The following is a 23,681-nucleotide window of genomic DNA, read 5'->3' on the forward strand; positions in this document are numbered from 1 at the left end:
GCTAGCTCGCTAACGTTGGCAAGGCTAGGAGTTAGAGTTAAAGGTTAAGGTTACGGTTAGGAGTTTGATTCAAGGGTTAGCTAAAAGTAGTAAATTGTTGAAAAGTTGCTAATTAGCTAAAGTTGTCTGTGATGAGATTCAAACTTGTAACCTTTGGGTTGATAGATGTTCTCGTTATACATCCACCCCGACCAACCACTCTACTTTCGTTTTTTGCCTTAAGTAACCATCTGTCTAATGTAACCATACCAAACGTAACATATCATACCAATTCGAATGGCCCGGATTTACTTTATTATGTTACGTCTAGTCTATGAGACCAGGCTGTGAATGCTGACCTGTCCCTTTGATCTTTAAGGTCAGGGGTCATTGAAGAACAGGAGGTGGATGTGGTCAGCTGTTTTTTGTCATGGGAGGTCAGGGTTAGGGTACTGATACCCTGTTATTACCCCATCTATCGCTGCCTATGTTAAACGGACAAAGTCATAGCAACGTCATCCACAATATACTATTTAATGAACACTGTTATAGACTGGTGGGACATCCAGTGTGGTGATGAGTGAGAATTACTGTTGTGTTCAGTTTTGACCGTGTCAGAACCTTATAGTCCCATCACATCTGAGATTTTGGTCAAAAAATGAGTTGTTCAAATGGAGTTGCTTTTTTACGTGGTTCTTTACATGTGAGATTTAGTTATTTTTTTAAGTGTATTTATGATCAAATAAATAAATGCGCCAACATCTTTTAACTTGGTGCTATAAGGCTCTATCTGCAATCTAATCAGACAATGCCGGGTTGTCAATCTGTCACGTTGCTATGAAGAGATCGGGAGACAGGCGCAGGAATGCGTAATAAGGGTTTTATATTCAGCCCAAATTACGGCGTGCCGCGTAAAGGCACGGGGGACGAAGACCGAACAAACACGTAACAAAAACACAGGGTTGAAACCCAAAACAAAAGAGCGAGGAGTACCTCGAATAAATAACACACGATGATTAACACTCACGGGACGAAACCTGTAATCATCTATGGAATCCAGAAATGGCACGAAAGCCCAAAACACACAGCACAGGTACTCGCACGCACCAACGGACAGGGTAACAATTATCAAACGCACCAAAGGTGAACCAAGTTGTACACTTATACAATTACCAATCACTGGGAATAGGGGCCAGGTGTGCGGAATGAAAGTTCCGGAGGAATCCGTGACACAATCAAAAATAACTGTAAGGTCATGAAAAGAGGAAGACATCACAAAACAATTCTGACATCTGGGACTTGAAAAATATTCATTATCTCAAAATTATATATTGTTCAGACAGAACCTTATAAGTCCCAAGTCCTTCATATCATTAGGTCCTGGTCCTCTTTTTCTAGGACTTTAATATTTTTTCACCGTTTTTTTTCTTCAGAAAAATGTCCATAATGTAAGTTCTTTATGGTTTAAAAACAAATAAATACAGGTGTATTAGAGAATGTTTAAGGCCCTTAGGAGAGGCACGGCTGTTTGTCTTGCTCTATATCAATACGAAAAACCTCCATGAAAGAGTATTTTACTAAAATAAAATAAAAATCGCTTTAACAACTGTGTGATGAACGTAAATTAATATATTTGATGATGTGATTAGAAAGGAAGCGTATTTCTCTTTATTTAAAACCTGTTATGGACAGGGGGCAGTGTTTCCACTTTGAACGAATTGCGTACCCAAACGGAATTTTCTCCAACTCTGCCCCAGAAGGTAATACATGCATATTATTATTACTATTGTATAGAAAACACTCTGAAGCTTCTAAAACTGTTTGAGTTATGTCTGTAAGTAGAACAGAACTCATTTGGCAGACAAAAACCTGAGAAGACTTCCAAACAGGAAGTGAGAACTCGATTTTCAAAACAGTGCCAAATGATACCCCATATAGTTATGGATAAGCAAACACTTCCTAGGGCTTCCACTAGATGTCACCGTCTTTAGATTTTGGTTATATGATTCTACTATAAAGGAGGGGCTCATAGGAGCTATTTTACTGAGTGGTCTGCAGAAAGCCTCGGTCTCATTTTGCGAGCGAGAGAGAGTGCTCTCGTTCCAATGCTCTTTCTTCAGACAATGAAATTCTCCGGTTGGATCCTTATTGATGATTAATGTTAAACACATCCTAAATATGGATTGCATACATCATTTGACCTGTTTCTACGACCTGTAACGGAACTTTTTGAGTTTTTGTCTGGAGGGATTGCTCGTGTGTCATGAAAATGAATTCGTGGGCTGAACATGCTGACAACAAGTGGCTAAATGATGGGCTTTATGGAACTTTTCAGTCATTTATTGTCGAACTGGGAATCCTGGGAGTGCCTTCTGATGAAGTTATTCGAAGGTAAGTGCATATTTATAGTGTTTTTGTAGCTTCTGTTGACGCCAAAATGGCGACTATTTCTTTGACTGGATTGTGCTCCGAGCGCCGTTCTCAGATTATTCTTTTTCCGTAAAGTTTATTTTGAAATCTGACACAGCGGTTACATAGAGGATAAGTTTATCTTTAATTTTGTGAAAAACACTTGCATCTTTTATCAATGTTTATTATGAGTATTTCTGCAAAATCACCGATGTTTTGGAATCAAAACATTACTGCACGTAACGCGCCAATGTAAACTGAGATTTTTTATATATATATATATGCACATTATCGAACAAAACATAAATGTATTGTGTAACATGATGTCATATGACTCATCTGATAAAGATGTTCAAAGGTCAGTGATTAATGTTATCTCTATTTGTGGGTTTTGTGAAAGCTATATTTGCTGTGAAAAAAATTCTGTGCTTTTTTGGATTTGGTGGTGAGCTAACATAAATATATGTTGTGTTTTCGCTGTAAAACATTTTAAAAATCGGACACGTTGGCTGGATTCACAAGATGTTTATCTTTCATTTGCTGTATTGGACTTGTTAATGTGTGAAAGTTAAATATTTCCCCCCCAAAAAATTGAATTTCACGCGCTGCCTTTTCAGCGGAATATTGTGGGTGTTCCGCTAGCGGAACCCCTGGGCGAGAAAGGTTAAATCATTAAATGTCTGTACTTTTCTATCGAAATCATTGTTTGCATTCGGTTCCAGGTTGAACCTTATGGCTGAACACAGATTGACATTTCAGAGCCGTATGTCACGCTCGTCATAATGATTGGACCAAGATGCAGCGTGGTATGTTTCCATCCCTTTTATTAGGAAGAGAAAAACTCAAAGAACAAAAACTATAAAGCGCACAAGCGAAACGTGAAGCTGATCTAATGCTCACTGGCAACTATACCTAGACAAGATCCCACAAAGCACAATGGGGAAAATGGCTACCTAAATATGATCCCCAATCAGAGACAACGATAAACAGCTGCCTCTGAATGGGGAAATGGCTACCTAAATATGATCCCCAATCAGAGACAACGATAAACAGCTGCCTCTGATTGGGAACCATACCAGGCCAACATAGATATAAAATTCACCTAGATAACCCACCATTTATCACACCCCGACCATACCAACATAGAGAATAAACAGCTCTCTATGGTCAGGGCGTGACACCATAAGGTTCTATCTATCTGTGATTGCACCTGTTTGGATTTGTGTTTATTGCACTATAACCCAATGCTATATCACATGTGATATAATATTAGCAACTGTTAGCCTGGGCGCCTGGGTGTCTGTGTGTGTGTGTGCTGGAAGTAACAGTTAGCCCCAGATAAGTGTGCTGGGAAGCTGTGGTTAGCCTTGAGCGAGAACAGTGTGCTTTGTATGCAGGTGCAAATAACTCAGACAATGTTGCAGAGCTGTCTGACCTCAGCCTCTGCGGTGAGGGAGCGTAATCTACACAGCAACAGCGCCGGGACACCAAAGAGCGCAAAGAGGCTGGGACTAGCCTGAGCGCCGGCGATAGGCTGAGCAAAGTTTAAACCACGCTCAGCCTCTACTGTGATAGGCCAACAGACGGGTTGGAACTACGTCTGTCACAGTATAAGAACAGCTGTTTACTTGCATCCTGCCAGTTCCCTGTTCTACCCTGCGGGGTGGTACAGTGAACCCGTATATACGAAAATTGCATTTACCGTTTATCGCTTGAGTTTAATAAAAAAATACTTAAAGTATATTCGGTGACTCTGAATCACATTTTGTCCTGATACCAGATTTGAATTGACGCAAATCCCTTCACCCTACTAATAAAACTAATTTACAAAATGTCTCAGGATTTTGATAGTCTGTTACATTAGGTACCTTTTTAAGGTGACGTTCTTTGATGTGTTATGAAAGAAGAATTCACTACAATTTTTCTTTCCTGAAATCTGGGATGTGAAAACCATTTTTGATGCTCAATATCTCAGAACTCTGCTTTGCACATGTAGAGCCTAAGGTGTATATCATTAGATGTGTCCCCTTTGATTAAAACGTACCTGACTGATTAAAGAGGTGTTGGAGTTCCCCTCACAGCACCTGCTAGTTTACCTCAGAGAGAGAGAGAGCTCGGCCTGCTAGTTTACCTCAGAGAGAGAGAGCTCGGCCTGCTAGTTTACCTCAGAGAGAGAGAGAGCTCGGCCTGCTAGTTTACCTCAGAGAGAGAGAGAGCTCGGCCTGCTAGTTTACCTCAGAGAGAGAGAGAGCTCGGCCTGCTAGTTTACCTCAGAGAGAGAGAGAGCTCGGCCTGCTAGTTTACCTCAGAGAGAGAGAGAGCTCGGCCTGCTAGTTTACCTCAGAGAGAGAGAGAGAGCTCGGCCTGCTAGTTTACCTCAGAGAGAGAGAGAGCTCGGCCTGCTAGTTTACCTCAGAGAGAGAGAGCTCGGCCTGCTAGTTTACCTCAGAGAGAGAGAGCTCGGCCTGCTAGTTTACCTCAGAGAGAGAGAGCTCGGCCTGCTAGTTTACCTCAGAGAGAGAGAGAGCTCGGCCTGCTAGTTTACCTCAGAGAGAGAGAGCTCGGCCTGCTAGTTTACCTCAGAGAGAGAGAGAGCTCGGCCTGCTAGTTTACCTCAGAGAGAGAGAGAGCTCGGCCTGCTAGTTTACCTCAGAGAGAGAGAGAGCTCGGCCTGCTAGTTTACCTCAGAGAGAGAGAGAGCTCGGCCTGCTAGTTTACCTCAGAGAGAGAGAGAGCTCGGCCTGCTAGTTTACCTCAGAGAGAGAGAGCTCGGCCTGCTAGTTTACCTCAGAGAGAGAGAGCTCGGCCTGCTAGTTTACCTCAGAGAGAGAGAGCTCGGCCTGCTAGTTTACCTCAGAGAGAGAGAGAGCTCGGCCTGCTAATTTACCTCAGAGAGAGAGAGCTCGGCCTGCTAGTTTACCTCAGAGAGAGAGAGAGCTCGGCCTGCTAGTTTACCTCAGAGAGAGAGAGAGCTCGGCCTGCTAGTTTACCTCAGAGAGAGAGAGAGCTCGGCCTGCTAGTTTACCTCAGAGAGAGAGAGAGCTCGGCCTGCTAGTTTACCTCAGAGAGAGAGAGAGAGCTCGGCCTGTTAGTTTACCTCAGAGAGAGAGAGCTCGGCCTGCTAGTTTACCTCAGAGAGAGAGAGAGCTCGGCCTGCTAGTTTACCTCAGAGAGAGAGAGAGCTCGGCCTGCTAGTTTACCTCAGAGAGAGAGAGAGCTCGGCCTGCTAGTTTACCTCAGAGAGAGAGAGAGCTCGGCCTGCTAGTTTACCTCAGAGAGAGAGAGAGCTCGGCCTGCTGCTGCCATGGAGTTGTGCTGAGACCGCTGTATACTGAGCTCCATGGAGAGAATGGAATAGGGGGCTAAATGGACTGAATGCCTTCTGCAGAGGCAGGACCATCTACTGACAACTGTTTACACGGCGTGGTGGCGCGGCCCGGCACACCAACCCCCCTTTGTGTGATCACACAATAACGCCACTGAAATGACCACTGCTAAGGAACGTTGGGGGGCATTGTTCGGGGACCCATAGGAATGCAACAAATAGACAACCTTTTTTGTGTGTGTGAGAGCGTGAGTGTGTGTGTGTGCGTGCGTGCGTGCGTCAGTGTGTGTGTTGTTTGTGTGTCTGCGTGTGTCAGTGTGTGTGTGTGTCAGTGTGTGTGTGTGTGCGTCAGTGTGTGTGTGTGTGTGTGTGTGTGTGTGCATCAGTGTGTGTGTTAATGCAGGTGAATGTGAAAGCATGTGGTGTCTTTTTCGCCCAGGCATGCCTTTAGAGTCTACTCTATGACCAAGAGGGAGGGGGACGTCATACAACGACACAGCCAATCATAGGTTAGCTTTTTAGGCTTGTAAGACTTTAGTGGAAGTGGCAAAAGCCAGCAGTAAAAAAAAATCCAGAATGCCCTTTACACCGTCCGGCTTCTTCTGTGACCGGTTGATCCGGGAGAGAGAGAGAAGAGACGGAGAAGGATCCCTCAGCAAGCCCCTGCGCTTCAGAGGACAGGACTTTGCCACATTGAAACAAGAATGCCTCACCAAGAAGTGCCTGTTTGAGGATGACACCTTTCCAGCCTCCGTGGAGTCTCTGGGATACAAGGAGCTGGGACACAAGTCCAACAAGGTCAAGAACATTGTCTGGAAGAGACCCAAGGTAGGAGGAGAGGTGGGGAGCAGGGTGGACATACAGGAGAGGAGAGGAGGGGAGCAGGGTGGACATACAGGAGAGGAAGATGATTCAATAAAGAGGGGGGAGGAATGGACACGCATGTGGGAGGTGGGATGCTATCTACAATACCAAGTCGACGACAAGGACGTTTCAGGACGCTTTGATAAGGGATTCACAAATATTTCTCACAGATTTTGTATCATCTTATCTGGATCCTAAATGTTTAGGATTATGGGCTAGAATAACTGTTGCTCAGGCTACTTGAAACATGGATGTGTCAGAATGGTTAGAAATGGTTCTGAATCATATGGTTAGAAATGGTTCTGAATCATATGGTTAGAAATGGTTCTGAATCATATGGTTAAAGAATGGTTAGAAATGGTTCTGAATCATATGGTTATAGACTGGTTAGAAATGGTTCTGAATCATATGGTTATAGAATGGTTAGAAATGGTTCTGAATCATATGGTTAGAAATGGTTCTGAATCATATGGTTATAGAATGGTTAGAAATGGTTCTGAATCATATGGTTATAGAATGGTTAGAAATGGTTCTGAATCATATGGTTAGAAATGGTTCTGAATCATATGGTTAGAAATGGTTCCGAATCATATGGCTAAAGAATGGTTAGAAATGGTTCTGAATCATATGGTTATAGAATGGTTAGAAATGGTTCTGAATCATATGGTTAAAGAATGGTTAGAAATGGTTCTGAATCATATGGTTAAACAATGGTTAGAATTGGTTCTGAATCATATGGCTAAAGAATGGTTAGAAATGGTTCTGAATCATATGGTTAAAGAATGATTAGAAATGGTTCTGAATCATATGGTTATAGAATGGTTAGAAATGGTTCTGAATCATATGGTTAGAAATGGTTCTGAATCATACGGTTATAGAAGGGTTAGAAATGATTCTGAATCATATGGTTAAAGAATGGTTAGAAATGGTTCTGAATCATATGGTTAGAAATGATTCTGAATCATATGGTTAAAGAATGGTTAGAAATGGTTCTGAATCATATGGTTAAAGAATGGTTAGAAATGGTTCTGAATCATATGGTTAAAGTAATACAGACGGAAACAGGTCCGACATCTCTGAAATGGATTGTGTAGCTTAGCGACTGGATGTGAATTTACTTTGAGGGGATTTGCATGAGGGTTACATCGGCTTTTGGTTAGAAAAAGCTAAATGTAGCATTATGTGACTTTGGTTGGTTTTAAACAAGACTAACGTATGGATTACTGCCTCCCCCCCCACGTGTCTGTGTTTCTATGTGAGAACTGGCATAGTGTTTACCAGTACGTTCCTTCTATTGCCAAACAATGGCAGTGCTTCGTCAGCTCCGTACTGTTACAGTGTTATTCTCTGTATTGGGGGGCACTATTTCACAACAGTTGAACTAGATCAGAATACATGCAAACCTAAAGTGACAGATGTACAGTTGAAGACTGAAGTTTACATTACACCTTAAACCAAATACGTTTAAACTCAGTTTTTCCACAATTCCACAATTTAATCCTAGTAAAAAAAAAAAATCCCTGTTTTAGGTCAGTTAGGATCACCACTTTTATTTTAAGAATGTGAAATGTCAGAATAATAGTAGAGAGAATGATTTATTTCAGCTTTTATTTCTTTCATCACATTCCCAGTGGGTCAGAAGTTTACATACACTCAGTTAGTATTTGGTAGCATTGCCTTTAAATTGTTTAAACTTGGGTCAAACATTTTGGGTAGCCTTCCAGAAGCTTCCCACAATAAGTTGGGAGAATTTTGGCCCATTCCTTCTGGCAGAACTGGTGTAACTGAGTCTGGTTTGTAGGTCTCTTTGCTCGCACACGCTTTTTCAGTTCTGCCCACAAGTTTTCTATAGGATTAAGGTCAGGGCTTTGTGATGGCCACTCCAATACCTTGACTTTGTTGTCCTTAAGCCATTTGCCACAACTTTGGCAGTATGCCTGGGGTCATTGTCCATTTGGAAGACCCATTTGCGACCAAGCTTTAACTTCCTAACTGATGTCTTGAGATGTTGCTTCAATATATCAACATAATTTTCCGTCCTCATGATGCCATCTAGTTTGTGAAGTGCACCAGTCCCTCCTGCAGCAAAGCATCCCCACAACCTGATGCTGCCACCCCCGTGCTTCACGGTTGGGATGGTGTTCTTCAGCTTGCAAGTCTCACCCTTTTACCTCCAAACATAACGATGGTCATTATGGCCAAACAGTTCTATTTTTGTTTCATCAGACCAGAGGACATTTCTCCAAAAAGTACGACATTTGTCCCCATGTGCAGTTGCAAACCGTAGTTTGGCTTTTTTATGGCGGTTTTTGAGCAGTGGCTTCTTCCTTGCTGAGCGGCCTTTCAGGTTATGTCGATATAGGACTCGTTTTACTGTGGATATAGATACTTTCGTACCTGTTTCTTCCATCATCTTCACAAGGTCCTTTGCTGTTGTTCTGGGATTGATTTTCACTTTTCGCACCAAAATACGTTCATCTCTAGGAGGCAGAACGCGTCACCTTCCTGAGCGGTATGACGGCTGCGTAGTCCCATGGTGTTTATACTTGCGTACTATTGTTTGTACAGATGAACGTGGTACCTTCAGGCGTTTGGAAATTGCTCCCAACGATGAACCAGACCTGTGGAGGTCTACACTTTTTTCTGAACTGTTGGCTGATTCCGTTTGATTTTCCCATGATGTCAAGCAAAGAGGCACTGAGTTTGAAGGTAGGCCTTGAAATACATCGACAGGTACACCTCCAATTGACTCAAATGATGTCAATTAGCCTATCAGAAGCTTCTAAAGCCATGACATCATTTTCTGGAATTTTCCAAGCTGTTTAAAAGCACAGTCAACTTAGTGTATGTAAACTTCTGACCCACTGGAATTGTGATACAGAGAATTATAAGTGAAATAATCTGTCTGTAAACAATTGTTGGAAAAAGGACTTGTGTCATGCGCAAAGTAGATGTCCTAACCGACTTGCCAAAACTATAGTTTGTTAACAAGAAATTTGTGGAGTTGTTGAAAAACTAGTTTTAATGACTCCAACCTAAGTGTATGTAAACTTCTGACTTCAACTGTATCCCCCCCAGTCAGCTAATCAACGTGTCGGTGTGTTTCTGTGTGTCTTCAGTATATATCCCCCCAGTCAGCTAATTAACGTATCTGTGTGTTTCTGTGTGTCTTCAGTATATATCCCCCCCCCCAGTCAGCTAATCAACGTGTCTGTGTGTTTCTGTGTGTCTCCAGTATATATCCCCCCAGTCAGCTAATCCGCGTGTCTGTGTGTTTCTGTGTGTTTTCAGGAGATCTGTGAGAACCCTCAGTTCATTGTGGGCGGAGCCAGCAGGACAGACATTTGCCAGGGAGACCTTGGTAAATAATAACTACACCGCACAACGTTACCCTGACTCCAACACAACATTACCCTGACTCCAACATTACCCTGACTCCAACACAACATTACCCTGACTCCAACACAACATTACCCTGACTCCAACACAACATTACCCTGACTCCAACACAACGTTACCCTGACTCCAACACAACATTACCCTGACTCCAACACAACATTACCCTGACTCCAACACAACGTTACCCTGACTCCAACACAACATTACCCTGACTCCAACACAACATTACCCTGACTCCAACACAACATTACCCTGACTCCAACACAACATTACCCTGACTCCAACACAACGTTACCCTGACTCCAACACAACGTTACCCTGACTCCAACACAACAATACCCTGACCCCAACATTACCCTGACTCCAACACAACATTACCCTGACTCCAACACAACATTACCCTGACTCCAACACAACATTATCCTGACTCCAACACAACATTACCCTGACCCCAACACTACACTACCCTGACTCCAACACAACAATACCCTGACCCCAACATTACCCTGACTCCAACACAACATTACCCTGACTCCAACACAACATTACCCTGACTCCAACACACCATTATCCTGACTCCAACACAACATTACCCTGACTCCAACACAACATTACCCTGACTCCAACATTACCCTGACTCCAACACAACATTACCCTGATTCCAACACACCATTACCCTGACTCCAACACACCATTACCCTGACTCCAACACACCATTACCCTGACTCCAACACAACACTAACCTGACTCCAACACAACATTACCCTGGCCCCAACATTATCCTGACTCCAACACAACATTACCCTGACTCCAACACAACAGTACCCTGACTCCAACACAACACTACCCTGACTCCAACACAACATTACCCTGACTCCAACACACCATTACCCTGACTCCAACACAACATTACCCTGACCCCAACATTACCCTGACTCCAACGCAACCTTACCCTGACTCCAACACAACATTACCCTGACTCCAACACAACGTTACCCTGACTCCAAAACAACATTACCCTGACTCCAATACAACACTACCCTGACTCCAACACAACATTACCCTGACTCCAACACAACATTACCCTGACTCCAACACAACATTACCCTGACTCCAACACAACATTACCCTGACTCCAACACAACATTACCCTGACTCCAAAACAACGTTACCCTGACTGCAACACAACATTACCCTGACTCCAACACAACACTACCCTGACTCCAACACAACGTTACCCTGACTCCAACACAACGTTACCCTGACTCCAACACAACGTGACCCTGACTCCAACACAACGTTACCCTGACTCCAACACAACGTTACCCTGACTCCAACACAACATTACCCTGACCCCAATACAATGTTACCCTGACTCCAACACACCATTACTCTGACTCCAACACACATTACCCTGACTCCAACACAACGTTACCCTGACTCCAACACAACGTTACCCTGACCCCAACATTACCCTGACTCCAACACAACATTACCCTGACTCCAACACAACATTACTCTGACTCCAACACAACATTACCCTGACTCCAACACAACATTACCCTGACTCCAACATTACCCTGACTCCAACATTACCCTGACTCCAACACAACATTACCCTGGCCCCAACATTACCCTGACTCCAACACAACATTACCCTGACTCCAACACAACACTACCCTGACTCCAACACAACATTACCCTGACTCCAACACAGCATTACCCTGACTCCAACACAACATTACCCTGACCCCAACATTACCCTGACTCCAACGCAACGTTACCCTGACTCCAACACAACATTACCCTGACTCCAACACAACGTTACCCTGACTCCAAAACAACATTACCCTGACTCCAACACACCATTATCCTGACTCCAACACAACATTACCCTGACTCCAACACAACATTACCCTGACTCCAACACACCATTACCCTGACTCCAACACACCATTACCCTGACTCCAACACAACGCTAACCTGACTCCAACACAACATTACCCTTGCCCCAACATACCCTGACTCCAACACAACATTACCCTGACTCCAACACAACAGTACCCTGACTCCAACACAACACTACCCTGACTCCAACACAACATTACCCTGACTCCAACACACCATTACCCTGACTCCAACACAACATTACCCTGACCCCAACATTACCCTGACTCCAACGCAACGTTACCCTGACTCCAACACAACATTACCCTGACTCCAACACAACGTTACCCTGACTCCAAAACAACATTACCCTGACTCCAACACAACATTACCCTGACTCCAACACAACATTACCCTGACTCCAACACAACACTACCCTGACTCCAACACAACATTACCCTGACTTCAACACAACATTACCCTGACTCCAACACAACATTACCCTGACCCCAACATTACCCTAACTCCAATGCAACGTTACCCTGACTCCAACACAACGTTACCCTGACTCCAACACAACGTTACCCTGACTCCAACACAACATTACCCTGACTCCAACACAACATTACCCTGACTCCAACACAACAATACCCTGACCCCAACACAACATTACCCTGACTCCAACACAACGTTACCCTGACTCCAACACAACAATACCCTGACTCCAACACAACATTACCCTGACTCCAACACAACATTACCCTGACCCCAACACAACATTACCCTGACCCCAACACTGCACTGACCCCAACACTATACTACACTGACCCCAACACAACATTACCCTGACTGCAACACAACATTACCCTGACTCCAACACAACATTACCCTGACTCCAACACAACGTTACCCTGACTCCAACACTATACTACAATGACCCCAACACAACATTACCCTGACCCCAACACTACAATGACCCCAACACAACACTACTCTGACCCCAACACAACGTTACTCTGACCCCAACACTACACTACTCTGACCCCAACACTACACTACTCTGACCCCAACACTACTCTGACCCCAACACAACACTACTCTGACCCCAACACTACTCTGACCCCAACACTACACTACTCTGACCCCAACACTACACTACTCTGACCCCAACACTACTCTGACCCCAACACCAATACTACTCTGACCCCAACACTACTCTGACCCCAACACTACACTACTCTGACCCCAACACTACTCTGACCCCAACACAACGTTACTCTGACCCCAACACTACACTACTCTGACCCCAACACAACACTACTCTGACCCCAACACTACTCTGACCCCAACACTACACTACTCTGATCCCAACACTACAATGACTCCAACACAACGTTACACTGACCCCAACATGATTGTCTCTTCTCTTGCTAGTTTGGTGTTATCTTTGGACAATTGAGTTGAGTGTTTTGAATATTTGGGGGGGGACAGGTCCCCATCATCCTCTGTTGTTGGTCCCCCTCATCCTCTGTTGTTGGTCCCCCTCATCCTCTGTTGTTGGTCCCCCTCCTCCTCTGTTGTTGGTCCCCCTCATCCTCTGTTGTTGGTCCCCATCATCCTCTGTTGTTGGTCCCCCTCATCCTCTGTTGTTGGTCCCCCTCATCCTCTGTTGTTGGTCCCCCTCATCCTCTGTTGTTGGTCCCCCTCATCCTCTGTTGTTGGTCCCCATCATCCTCTGTTGTTGGTCCCCTTCATCCTCTGTTGTTGGTCCCCCTCATCCTCTGTTGTTGGTCCCCCTCATCCTCTGTTGTTGGTCCCCCTCATCCTCTGTTGTTGGTCCCCCTCATCCTCTGTTGTTGGTCCCCCTCATCCTCTGTTGTTGGTCCCCCTCATCCTCTGCTGTTGGTCCCCCTCATCCTCTGCTGTTGGTCCCCCTCATCCTCTGTTGTTGGTCCCCCTCATCCTCTGTTGTTGGTCCCCCTCATCCTCTGTTGTTGGTCCCCCTCATCCTCTGTTGTTGGTCCCCCTCATCCTCTGTTGTTGGTCCCCATCATCCTCTGTTGTTGGTCCCCCTCATCCTCTGTTGTTGGTCCCCCTCATCCTCTGTTGTTGGTCCCCCTCATCCTCTGTTGTTGGTCCCCCTCATCCTCTGTTGTTGGTCCCCCTCATCCTCTGTTGTTGGTCCCCCTCATCCTCTGTTGTTGGTCCCCATCATCCTCTGTTGTTGGTCCCCCTCATCCTCTGTTGTTGGTCCCCATCATCCTCTGTTGTTGGTCCCCATCATCCTCTGTTGTTGGTCCCCCTCATCCTCTGTTGTTGGTCCCCATCATCCTCTGTTGTTGGTCCTGTCCCATTATAGCCCTGGTAACCCGTTCCATTATAGCCCTGGTAACCTGTCCCTTCAAGGGAGAAAACATCTAATCTCTCCCCCTGCGAGCATCATAACCGGCCTCTCCACCTCTCTACCAGTGTCCTCTCCACCTCTCTACCAGTGGCCTCTCCACCTCTCTACCAGTGGCCTCTCCACCTCTCTACCAGTGGCCTCTCTACCAGTGGCCTCTCCACCTCTCTACCAGTGGCCTCTCCACCTCTCTACCAGTGGCCTCTCCACCTCTCTACCAGGGGCCTCTCCACCAGGATCATCTCCACCTCTCTACCAGGGGCCTCTCCACCAGGGGCCTCTCCACCTCTCTACCAGTGGCCTCTCCACCTCTCTACCAGTGGCCTCTCCACCTCTCTACCAGTGGCCTCTCCACCTCTCTACCAGTGGCCTCTCCACCTCTCTACCAGGGGCATCTCCACCTCTCTACCAGGGGCCTCTCCACCAGGGGCCTCTCCACCTCTCTACCAGGGGCCTCTCCACCAGGGGCCTCTCCACCTCTCTACCAGGGGCCTCTCCACCAGGGGCCTCTCCACCAGTGGCCTCTCTATATTGTACTGGCTCTATGGAAGGCATTCCAGCTAGCAGCACTTCTCATTGTTGAGCTGTTCGTCCATCCAGGGGAACAAAGATGACATTGTTCAACAGTTAACTCCCTGACTGGGCACATCCTCCACACCGGGGTGGAGAGACAACCAGAAAACACTGAGAGACACACTGAGGGACAACCAGAAAACACTGAGGGACAACCAGAAAACACTGAGAGACAACCAGAAAACACTGAGACACACACTGAGGGACAACCAGAAAACACTGAGATACACATGGAGGGACAACCAGAAAACACTGAGAGACACACTGAGGGACAAACAGAAAACACTGAGGGACAACCAGAAAAAACTGAGAGACAACCAGAAAACACTGAGGGACAACCAGAAAACACTGAGAGACAACCAGAAAACACTGAGGGACAAACAGAAAACACTGAGAGACACACTGAGGGACAACCAGAAAACACTGAGATACACATGAAGGGACAAACAGAAAACACTGAGGGACAACCAGAAAACACTGAGAGACAACCAGAAAACACTGAGAGACACACTGAGGGACAACCAGAAAACACTGAGGGACAAACAGAAAACACTGAGGGACAACCAGAAAACACTGAGGGACAACCAGAAAACACAGAGAGACAACCAGAAACCACTGAGAGACACACTGAGGGACAACCAGAAAACACAGAGAGACAACCAGAAAACACTGAGATACAACCAGAAAACACTGAGAGACACACTGAGGGACAACCAGAAAACACAGAGAGACAAACAGAAAACACTGAGAGACAACCAGAAAACACTGAGGGACAAACAGAAAACACTGAGGGACAACCAGAAAACACTGAGAGACACACTGAGGGACAACCAGAAAACACAGAGAGACAACCAGAAAACACTGAGAGACACACCGAGGGACAACCAGAAAACACTGAGAGACAACCAGAAAACACTGAGAGACAACCAGAAAACACTGAGGGACAACCAGAAAACACTGAGAGACAACCAGAAAACACTGAGAGACAACCAGAAAACACTGAGGGACAACCAGAAAACACAAAGAGACAACCAGAAAACACTGAGAGACACACTGAGGGACAACCAGAAAACACTGAGAGAAACACTGAGAGACAACCAGAAAACACTGAGAGACAACCAGAAAACACTGAGAGACAACCAGAAAACACTGAGGGACAACCAGAAAACACTGAGAGACACACTGAGGGACAACCAGAAAACACTAAGAGACACACTGAGGGACAACCAGAAAACACTGAGGGACAACCAGAAAACACTGAGAGACAACCAGAAAACACTGAGGGACAAACAGAAAACACTGAGAGACACACTGAGGGACAACCAGAAAACACTGAGATACACATGAAGGGACAAACAGAAAACACTGAGGGACAACCAGAAAACACTGAGAGACAACCAGAAAACACTGAGGGACAAACAGAAAACACTGAGAGACACACTGAGGGACAACCAGAAAACACTGAGATACACATGAAGGGACAAACAGAAAACACTGAGGGACAACCAGAAAACACTGAGAGACAACCAGAAAACACTGAGAGACACACTGAGGGACAACCAGAAAACACTGAGGGACAAACAGAAAACACTGAGGGACAACCAGAAAACACTGAGGGACAACCAGAAAACACAGAGAGACAACCAGAAACCACTGAGAGACACACTGAGGGACAACCAGAAAACACAGAGAGACAACCAGAAAACACTGAGATACAACCAGAAAACACTGAGAGACACACTGAGGGACAACCAGAAAACACAGAGAGACAAACAGAAAACACTGAGAGACAACCAGAAAACACTGAGGGACAAACAGAAAACACTGAGGGACAACCAGAAAACACTGAGAGACACACTGAGGGACAACCAGAAAACACAGAGAGACAACCAGAAAACACTGAGAGACACACCGAGGGACAACCAGAAAACACTGAGAGACAACCAGAAAACACTGAGAGACACACTGGGACAACCAGAAAACACTGAGAGAAACACTGAGAGACAACCAGAAAACACTGAGAGACAACCAGAAAACACTGAGAGACAACCAGAAAACACTGAGGGACAACCAGAAAACACTGAGAGACACACTGAGAGACAACCAGAAAACACTGAGAGACACACTGAGGGACAACCAGAAAACACTAAGAGACACACTGAGGGACAACCAGAAAACACTGAGAGACATCCAGAAAACACTGAGGGACAACCAGAAAACACTGAGAGACACACTGAGAGACATCCAGAAAACACTGAGAGACAACCAGAAAACACTGAGAGACAACCAGAAAACATTGAGAAACAACCAGAAAACACTGGGGGACACACTTAGGGACAAACAGAAAACACTGAGAGACAACCAGAAAACACTGAGAGACAACCAGAAAACACTGAGATACAACCAGAAAACACTGAGAGTCACACTGAGGGACAACCAGAAAACACTGAGAGACACACTGAGATACAACCAGAAAACACTGAGAGAAAACCAGAAAACACTGAGAGACAACCAGAAAGCACTGAGAGACACACTGAGAGACAACCAGAAAACACTGAGAGACAACCAGAAAACACTGAGAGACACACTGAGGGACAACCAGAAAACACCGAGAGACAACCAGAAAACACTGAGAGACAACCAGAAAACACTGAGAGACAACCAGAAAGCACTGAGAGACAACCAGAAAACACTGAGAGACAACCAGAAAGCACTGAGAGACAACCAGAAAGCACTGAGAGACACATTGAGAGACAACCAGAAAAAACTGAGAGACAACCAGAAAACACTGAGAGACAACCAGAAAACACTGAGAGACAACCAGAAAACACTGAGAGACAACCAGAAAGCACTGAGAGACACACTGAGAGACAACCAGAAAACACTGAGAGACAACCAGAAAACACTGAGAGACACACTGAGGGACAACCAGAAAACACTGAGAGACAACCAGAAAACACTGAGAGACAACCAGAAATCACTGAGAGACAACCAGAAAGCACTGAGAGACAACCAGAAAACAATGAGAGACAACCAGAAAACACTGAGAGACAACCAGAAAGCACTGAGAGACACATTGAGAGACAACCAGAAAACACTGAGAGACAACCAGAAAACACTGAGGGACAACCAGAAAACACTGAGAGACAACCAGAAAACACTGAGGGACAACCAGAAAACACTGAGGTCAGGAGGGAGACTTTTCCTCAACAACACAAAGATATCAGAGGAAATATTGCATTAGTATTATTCAGATATCAAGTCACATCTGGAGACAACCAATGGGATGATGGCCACTGACAACCAATGGGATGATGGCCACTACTCAATAATCAAACAATAAGGGAAACTCCAATTAACTCCAATCAATTGTAATGGCTTCAGAGAACAATGATTTGACATATTGGGTACATTTTACCAGAATCATTGACTGTGTTCATTGACTGTAATCATTGACTGTGTTCATTGTGTGTAAGTGTGTGATGATGATGATGTGTGTGTATTTTGTCGTGTGTGTATTTTGTTGTGTGTGTGTGTAGGTGACTGCTGGCTGAACATATTGTATCGGTATTTTTAGATTCACATCACAGTGTCGTTGTTATACAAATGCACAACTATGTCATAGGTGTGTGTCTCTCACTGCGTGTTTCCTAGGTGACTGCTGACTGCTGGCTGCTATCGCCTGTCTGACTGTGTGTTTCCTAGGTGACTGCTGGCTGCTATAGCCTGTCTCACTGCGTGTTTCCTAGGTGACTGCTGGCTGCTAGCTGCTATCGCCTGTCTGACTGTATGTTTCCTAGGTGACTGCTGGCTGCTATAGCCTGTCTGACTGTGTGTTTCCTAGGTGACTGCTGGCTGCTAGCTGCTATCGCCTGTCTGACTGTGTGTTTCCTAGGTGACTGCTGGCTGCTATCGCCTGTCTGACTGTGTGTTTCCTAGGTGACTGCTGGCTGCTATAGCCTGTCTGACTGTGTGTTTCCTAGGTGACTGCTGGCTGCTAGCTGCTATCGCCTGTCTGACTGTGTGTTTCCTAGGTGACTGCTGGCTGCTATCGCCTGTCTGACTGTGTGTTTCCTAGGTGACTGCTGGCTGCTATAGCCTGTCTGACTGTGTGTTTCCTAGGTGACTGCTGGCTGCTAGCTGCTATCGCCTGTCTGACTGTGTGTTTCCTAGGTGACTGCTGGCTGCTATAGCCTGTCTGATTGTGTGTTTCCTAGGTGACTGCTGGCTGCTATAGCCTGTCTGACTGTGTGTTTCCTAGGTGACTGCTGCCTGCTAGCTGCTATCGCCTGTCTGACTGTGTGTTTCCTAGGTGACTGCTGGCTGCTAGCTGCTATAGCCTGTCTGACTGTGTGTTTCCTAGGTGACTGCTGGCTGCTAGCTGCTATCGCCTGTCTGACTGTGTGTTTCCTAGGTGACTGCTGGCTGCTATCGCCTGTCTGACTGTGTGTTTCCTAGGTGACTGCTGGCTGCTAGCTGCTATCGCCTGTCTGACTGTGTGTTTCCTAGGTGACTGCTGGCTGCTATAGCCTGTCTGACTGTGTGTTTCCTAGGTGACTGCTGGCTGCTAGCTGCTATAGCCTGTCTGACTGTGTGTTTCCTAGGTGACTGCTGGCTGCTATAGCCTGTCTGACTGTGTGTTTCCTAGGTGACTGCTGGCTGCTAGCTGCTATCGCCTGTCTGACTGTGTGTTTCCTAGGTGACTGCTGGCTGCTAGCTGCTATCGCCTGTCTGACTGTGTGTTTCCTAGGTGACTGCTGGCTGCTATCGCCTGTCTGACTGTGTGTTTCCTAGGTGACTGCTGGCTGCTAGCTGCTATCGCCTGTCTGACTGTGTGTTTCCTAGGTGACTGCTGGCTGCTATAGCCTGTCTGACTGTGTGTTTCCTAGGTGACTGCTGGCTGCTATAGCCTGTCTGACTGTGTGTTTCCTAGGTGACTGCTGGCTGCTAGCTGCTATCGCCTGTCTGACTGTGTGTTTCCTAGGTGACTGCTGGCTGCTAGCTGCTATAGCCTGTCTGACTGTGTGTTTCCTAGGTGACTGCTGGCTGCTAGCTGCTATCGCCTGTCTGACTGTGTGTTTCCTAGGTGACTGCTGGCTGCTATCGCCTGTCTGACTGTGTGTTTCCTAGGTGACTGCTGGCTGCTAGCTGCTATCGCCTGTCTGACTGTGTGTTTCCTAGGTGACTGCTGGCTGCTATAGCCTGTCTGACTGTGTGTTTCCTAGGTGACTGCTGGCTGCTATCGCCTGTCTGACTGTGTGTTTCCTAGGTGACTGCTGGCTGCTAGCTGCTATCGCCTGTCTGACTGTGTGTTTCCTAGGTGACTGCTGGCTGCTATAGCCTGTCTGACTGTGTGTTTCCTAGGTGACTGCTGGCTGCTATAGCCTGTCTGACTGTGTGTTTCCTAGGTGACTGCTGGCTGCTAGCTGCTATCGCCTGTCTGACTGTGTGTTTCCTAGGTGACTGCTGGCTGCTATCGCCTGTCTGACTGTGTGTTTCCTAGGTGACTGCTGGCTGCTAGCTGCTATCGCCTGTCTGACTGTGTGTTTCCTAGGTGACTGCTGGCTGCTATAGCCTGTCTGACTGTGTGTTTCCTAGGTGACTGCTGGCTGCTATCGCCTGTCTGACTGTGTGTTTCCTAGGTGACTGCTGGCTGCTAGCTGCTATCGCCTGTCTGACTGTGTGTTTCCTAGGTGACTGCTGGCTGCTATAGCCTGTCTGACTGTGTGTTTCCTAGGTGACTGCTGGCTGCTATAGCCTGTCTGACTGTGTGTTTCCTAGGTGACTGCTGGCTGCTAGCTGCTATCGCCTGTCTGACTGTGTGTTTCCTAGGTGACTGCTGGCTGCTATAGCCTGTCTGACTGTGTGTTTCCTAGGTGACTGCTGTCTGCTAGCTGCTATCGCCTGTCTGACTGTGTGTTTCCTAGGTGACTGCTGGCTGCTATCGCCTGTCTGACTGTGTGTTTCCTAGGTGACTGCTGGCTGCTATAGCCTGTCTGACTGTGTGTTTCCTAGGTGACTGCTGGCTGCTAGCTGCTATCGCCTGTCTGACTGTGTGTTTCCTAGGTGACTGCTGGCTGCTATAGCCTGTCTGACTGTGTGTTTCCTAGGTGACTGCTGGCTGCTAGCTGCTATCGCCTGTCTGACTGTGTGTTTCCTAGGTGACTGCTGGCTGCTATAGCCTGTCTGACTGTGTGTTTCCTAGGTGACTGCTGGCTGCTATAGCCTGTCTGACTGTGTGTTTCCTAGGTGACTGCTGGCTGCTATAGCCTGTCTGACTGTGTGTTTCCTAGGTGACTGCTGGCTGCTAGCTGCTATAGCCTGTCTGACTGTGTGTTTCCTAGGTGACTGCTGGCTGCTAGCTGCTATCGCCTGTCTGACTGTGTGTTTCCTAGGTGACTGCTGGCTGCTATCGGCTGTCTGACTGTGTGTTTCCTAGGTGACTGCTGGCTGCTAGCTGCTTTCGCCTGTCTGACTGTGTGTTTCCTAGGTGACTGCTGGCTGCTATAGCCTGTCTGACTGTGTGTTTCCTAGGTGACTGCTGGCTGCTATCGCCTGTCTGACTGTGTGTTTCCTAGGTGACTGCTGGCTGCTAGCTGCTATCGCCTGTCTGACTGTGTGTTTCCTAGGTGACTGCTGGCTGCTATAGCCTGTCTGACTGTGTGTTTCCTAGGTGACTGCTGGCTGCTATCGCCTGTCTGACTGTGTGTTTCCTAGGTGACTGCTGGCTGCTAGCTGCTATCGCCTGTCTGACTGTGTGTTTCCTAGGTGACTGCTGGCTGCTATAGCCTGTCTGACTGTGTGTTTCCTAGGTGACTGCTGGCTGCTAGCTGCTATAGCCTGTCTGACTGTGTGTTTCCTAGGTGACTGCTGGCTGCTATAGCCTGTCTGACTGTGTGTTTCCTAGGTGACTGCTGGCTGCTGGCTGCTATAGCCTGTCTGACTGTGTGTTTCCTAGGTGACTGCTGGCTGCTATAGCCTGTCTGACTGTGTGTTTCCTAGGTGACTGCTGGCTGCTAGCTGCTATCGCCTGTCTGACTGTGTGTTTCCTAGGTGACTGCTGGCTGCTATAGCCTGTCTGACTGTGTGTTTCCTAGGTGACTGCTGGCTGCTAGCTGCTATAGCCTGTCTGACTGTGTGTTTCCTAGGTGACTGCTGGCTGCTATAGCCTGTCTGACTGTGTGTTTCCTAGGTGACTGCTGGCTGCTAGCTGCTATCGCCTGTCTGACTGTGTGTTTCCTAGGTGACTGCTGGCTGCTAGCTGCTATCGCCTGTCTGACTGTGTGTTTCCTAGGTGACTGCTGGCTGCTATAGCCTGTCTGACTGTGTGTTTCCTAGGTGACTGCTGGCTGCTAGCTGCTATCGCCTGTCTGACTGTGTGTTTCCTAGGTGACTGCTGGCTGCTATAGCCTGTCTGACTTTGTGTTTCCTAGGTGACTGCTGGCTGCTATAGCCTGTCTGACTGTGTGTTTCCTAGGTGACTGCTGGCTGCTATAGCCTGTCTGACTGTGTGTTTCCTAGGTGACTGCTGGCTGCTAGCTGCTATAGCCTGTCTGACTGTGTGTTTCCTAGGTGACTGCTGGCTGCTAGCTGCAATCGCCTGTCTGACTGTGTGTTTCCTAGGTGACTGCTGGCTGCTATCGGCTGTCTGACTGTGTGTTTCCTAGGTGACTGCTGGCTGCTAGCTGCTATCGCCTGTCTGACTGTGTGTTTCCTAGGTGACTGCTGGCTGCTATAGCCTGTCTGACTGTGTGTTTCCTAGGTGACTGCTGGCTGCTATCGCCTGTCTGACTGTGTGTTTCCTAGGTGACTGCTGGCTGCTAGCTGCTATCGCCTGTCTGACTGTGTGTTTCCTAGGTGACTGCTGGCTGCTATAGCCTGTCTGACTGTGTGTTTCCTAGGTGACTGCTGGCTGCTATCGCCTGTCTGACTGTGTGTTTCCTAGGTGACTGCTGGCTGCTAGCTGCTATCGCCTGTCTGACTGTGTGTTTCCTAGGTGACTGCTGGCTGCTATAGCCTGTCTGACTGTGTGTTTCCTAGGTGACTGCTGGCTGCTAGCTGCTATCGCCTGTCTGACTCTGAACGAAAAGCTTCTCTACCGGGTCGTTCCTCAGGAACAGAGCTTCTCCGAGGGATATGGAGGAATCTTCCACTTCCAGGTCAGAACCCACCAATCAAAACAACCCTCATTATTAGATAACTATAAACAATAACACATTTTACATAGGCTGTCTATTTCTATGTTGTATTGTTATCAGGGAAGGGCTCATTCCATTTCAAGTCAGTGAGTTCAGAGAAGTAACTGAATTTGAAATTGTCCTCAATGAATTTCCTCAAAAGTGAGATAGAAATTCAGGGTTTACTTGACTGAATTGAACTGAAATCCGACCCCCCGACCCCTGATTGCAATACATTATCAACTCCTGTCAAACGTCTTCAACCGTGTCTTTTCCTGCCCCAGTTCTGGCGCTATGGCGACTGGGTTGACGTCGTCATTGACGACCGCATCCCCACCTTCAACAACCAGCTGGTGTTCACCAAGTCTGCTGAGAGGAACGAGTTCTGGAGCGCCCTGCTGGAGAAGGCCTACGCCAAGTACGTACCCCTAACTCTATGCCAAATACGTACCCCTAACTCTATGCCAAGTACGTACCCCTAACTCTATGCCAAGCACGTACCCCTAACTCTATGCCAAATACCTACCCCTAACTCTATGCCAAATACGTACCCCTAACTCTATGCCAAATACGTACCCCTAACTCTACGCCAAGTACGTACCCCTAACTCTATGCCAAATACCTACCCCTAACTCTACGCCAAATACGTACCCCTAACTCTATGCCA

The 23,681-nt window shown here is 46.7% G+C and overlaps 1 protein-coding gene across 1 annotated transcript in view; it reads left to right on the forward strand.

The window, feature by feature from the left end:
• Positions 1 to 6,122: 6,122 nt before the first annotated feature.
• The window catches only part of capn3a (calpain 3a, (p94)), a 94,773-nt gene continuing 77,214 nt past the window's right edge, over positions 6,123 to 23,681 (forward strand). Inside the window, exons 1-4 of the mRNA XM_055865629.1 lie at positions 6,123 to 6,541; positions 9,869 to 9,938; positions 22,878 to 22,996; positions 23,299 to 23,432. Coding sequence (XP_055721604.1) covers positions 6,290 to 6,541; positions 9,869 to 9,938; positions 22,878 to 22,996; positions 23,299 to 23,432 — 575 coding nt within the window. The 5' untranslated portion in view covers positions 6,123 to 6,289. The remainder of the gene's footprint in view (positions 6,542 to 9,868; positions 9,939 to 22,877; positions 22,997 to 23,298; positions 23,433 to 23,681) is intronic.

This window comes from Salvelinus fontinalis, chromosome 16 (genome assembly GCF_029448725.1).
Source record: "Salvelinus fontinalis isolate EN_2023a chromosome 16, ASM2944872v1, whole genome shotgun sequence".
NCBI classification, from domain to species: Eukaryota; Metazoa; Chordata; class Actinopteri; order Salmoniformes; family Salmonidae; genus Salvelinus; species Salvelinus fontinalis.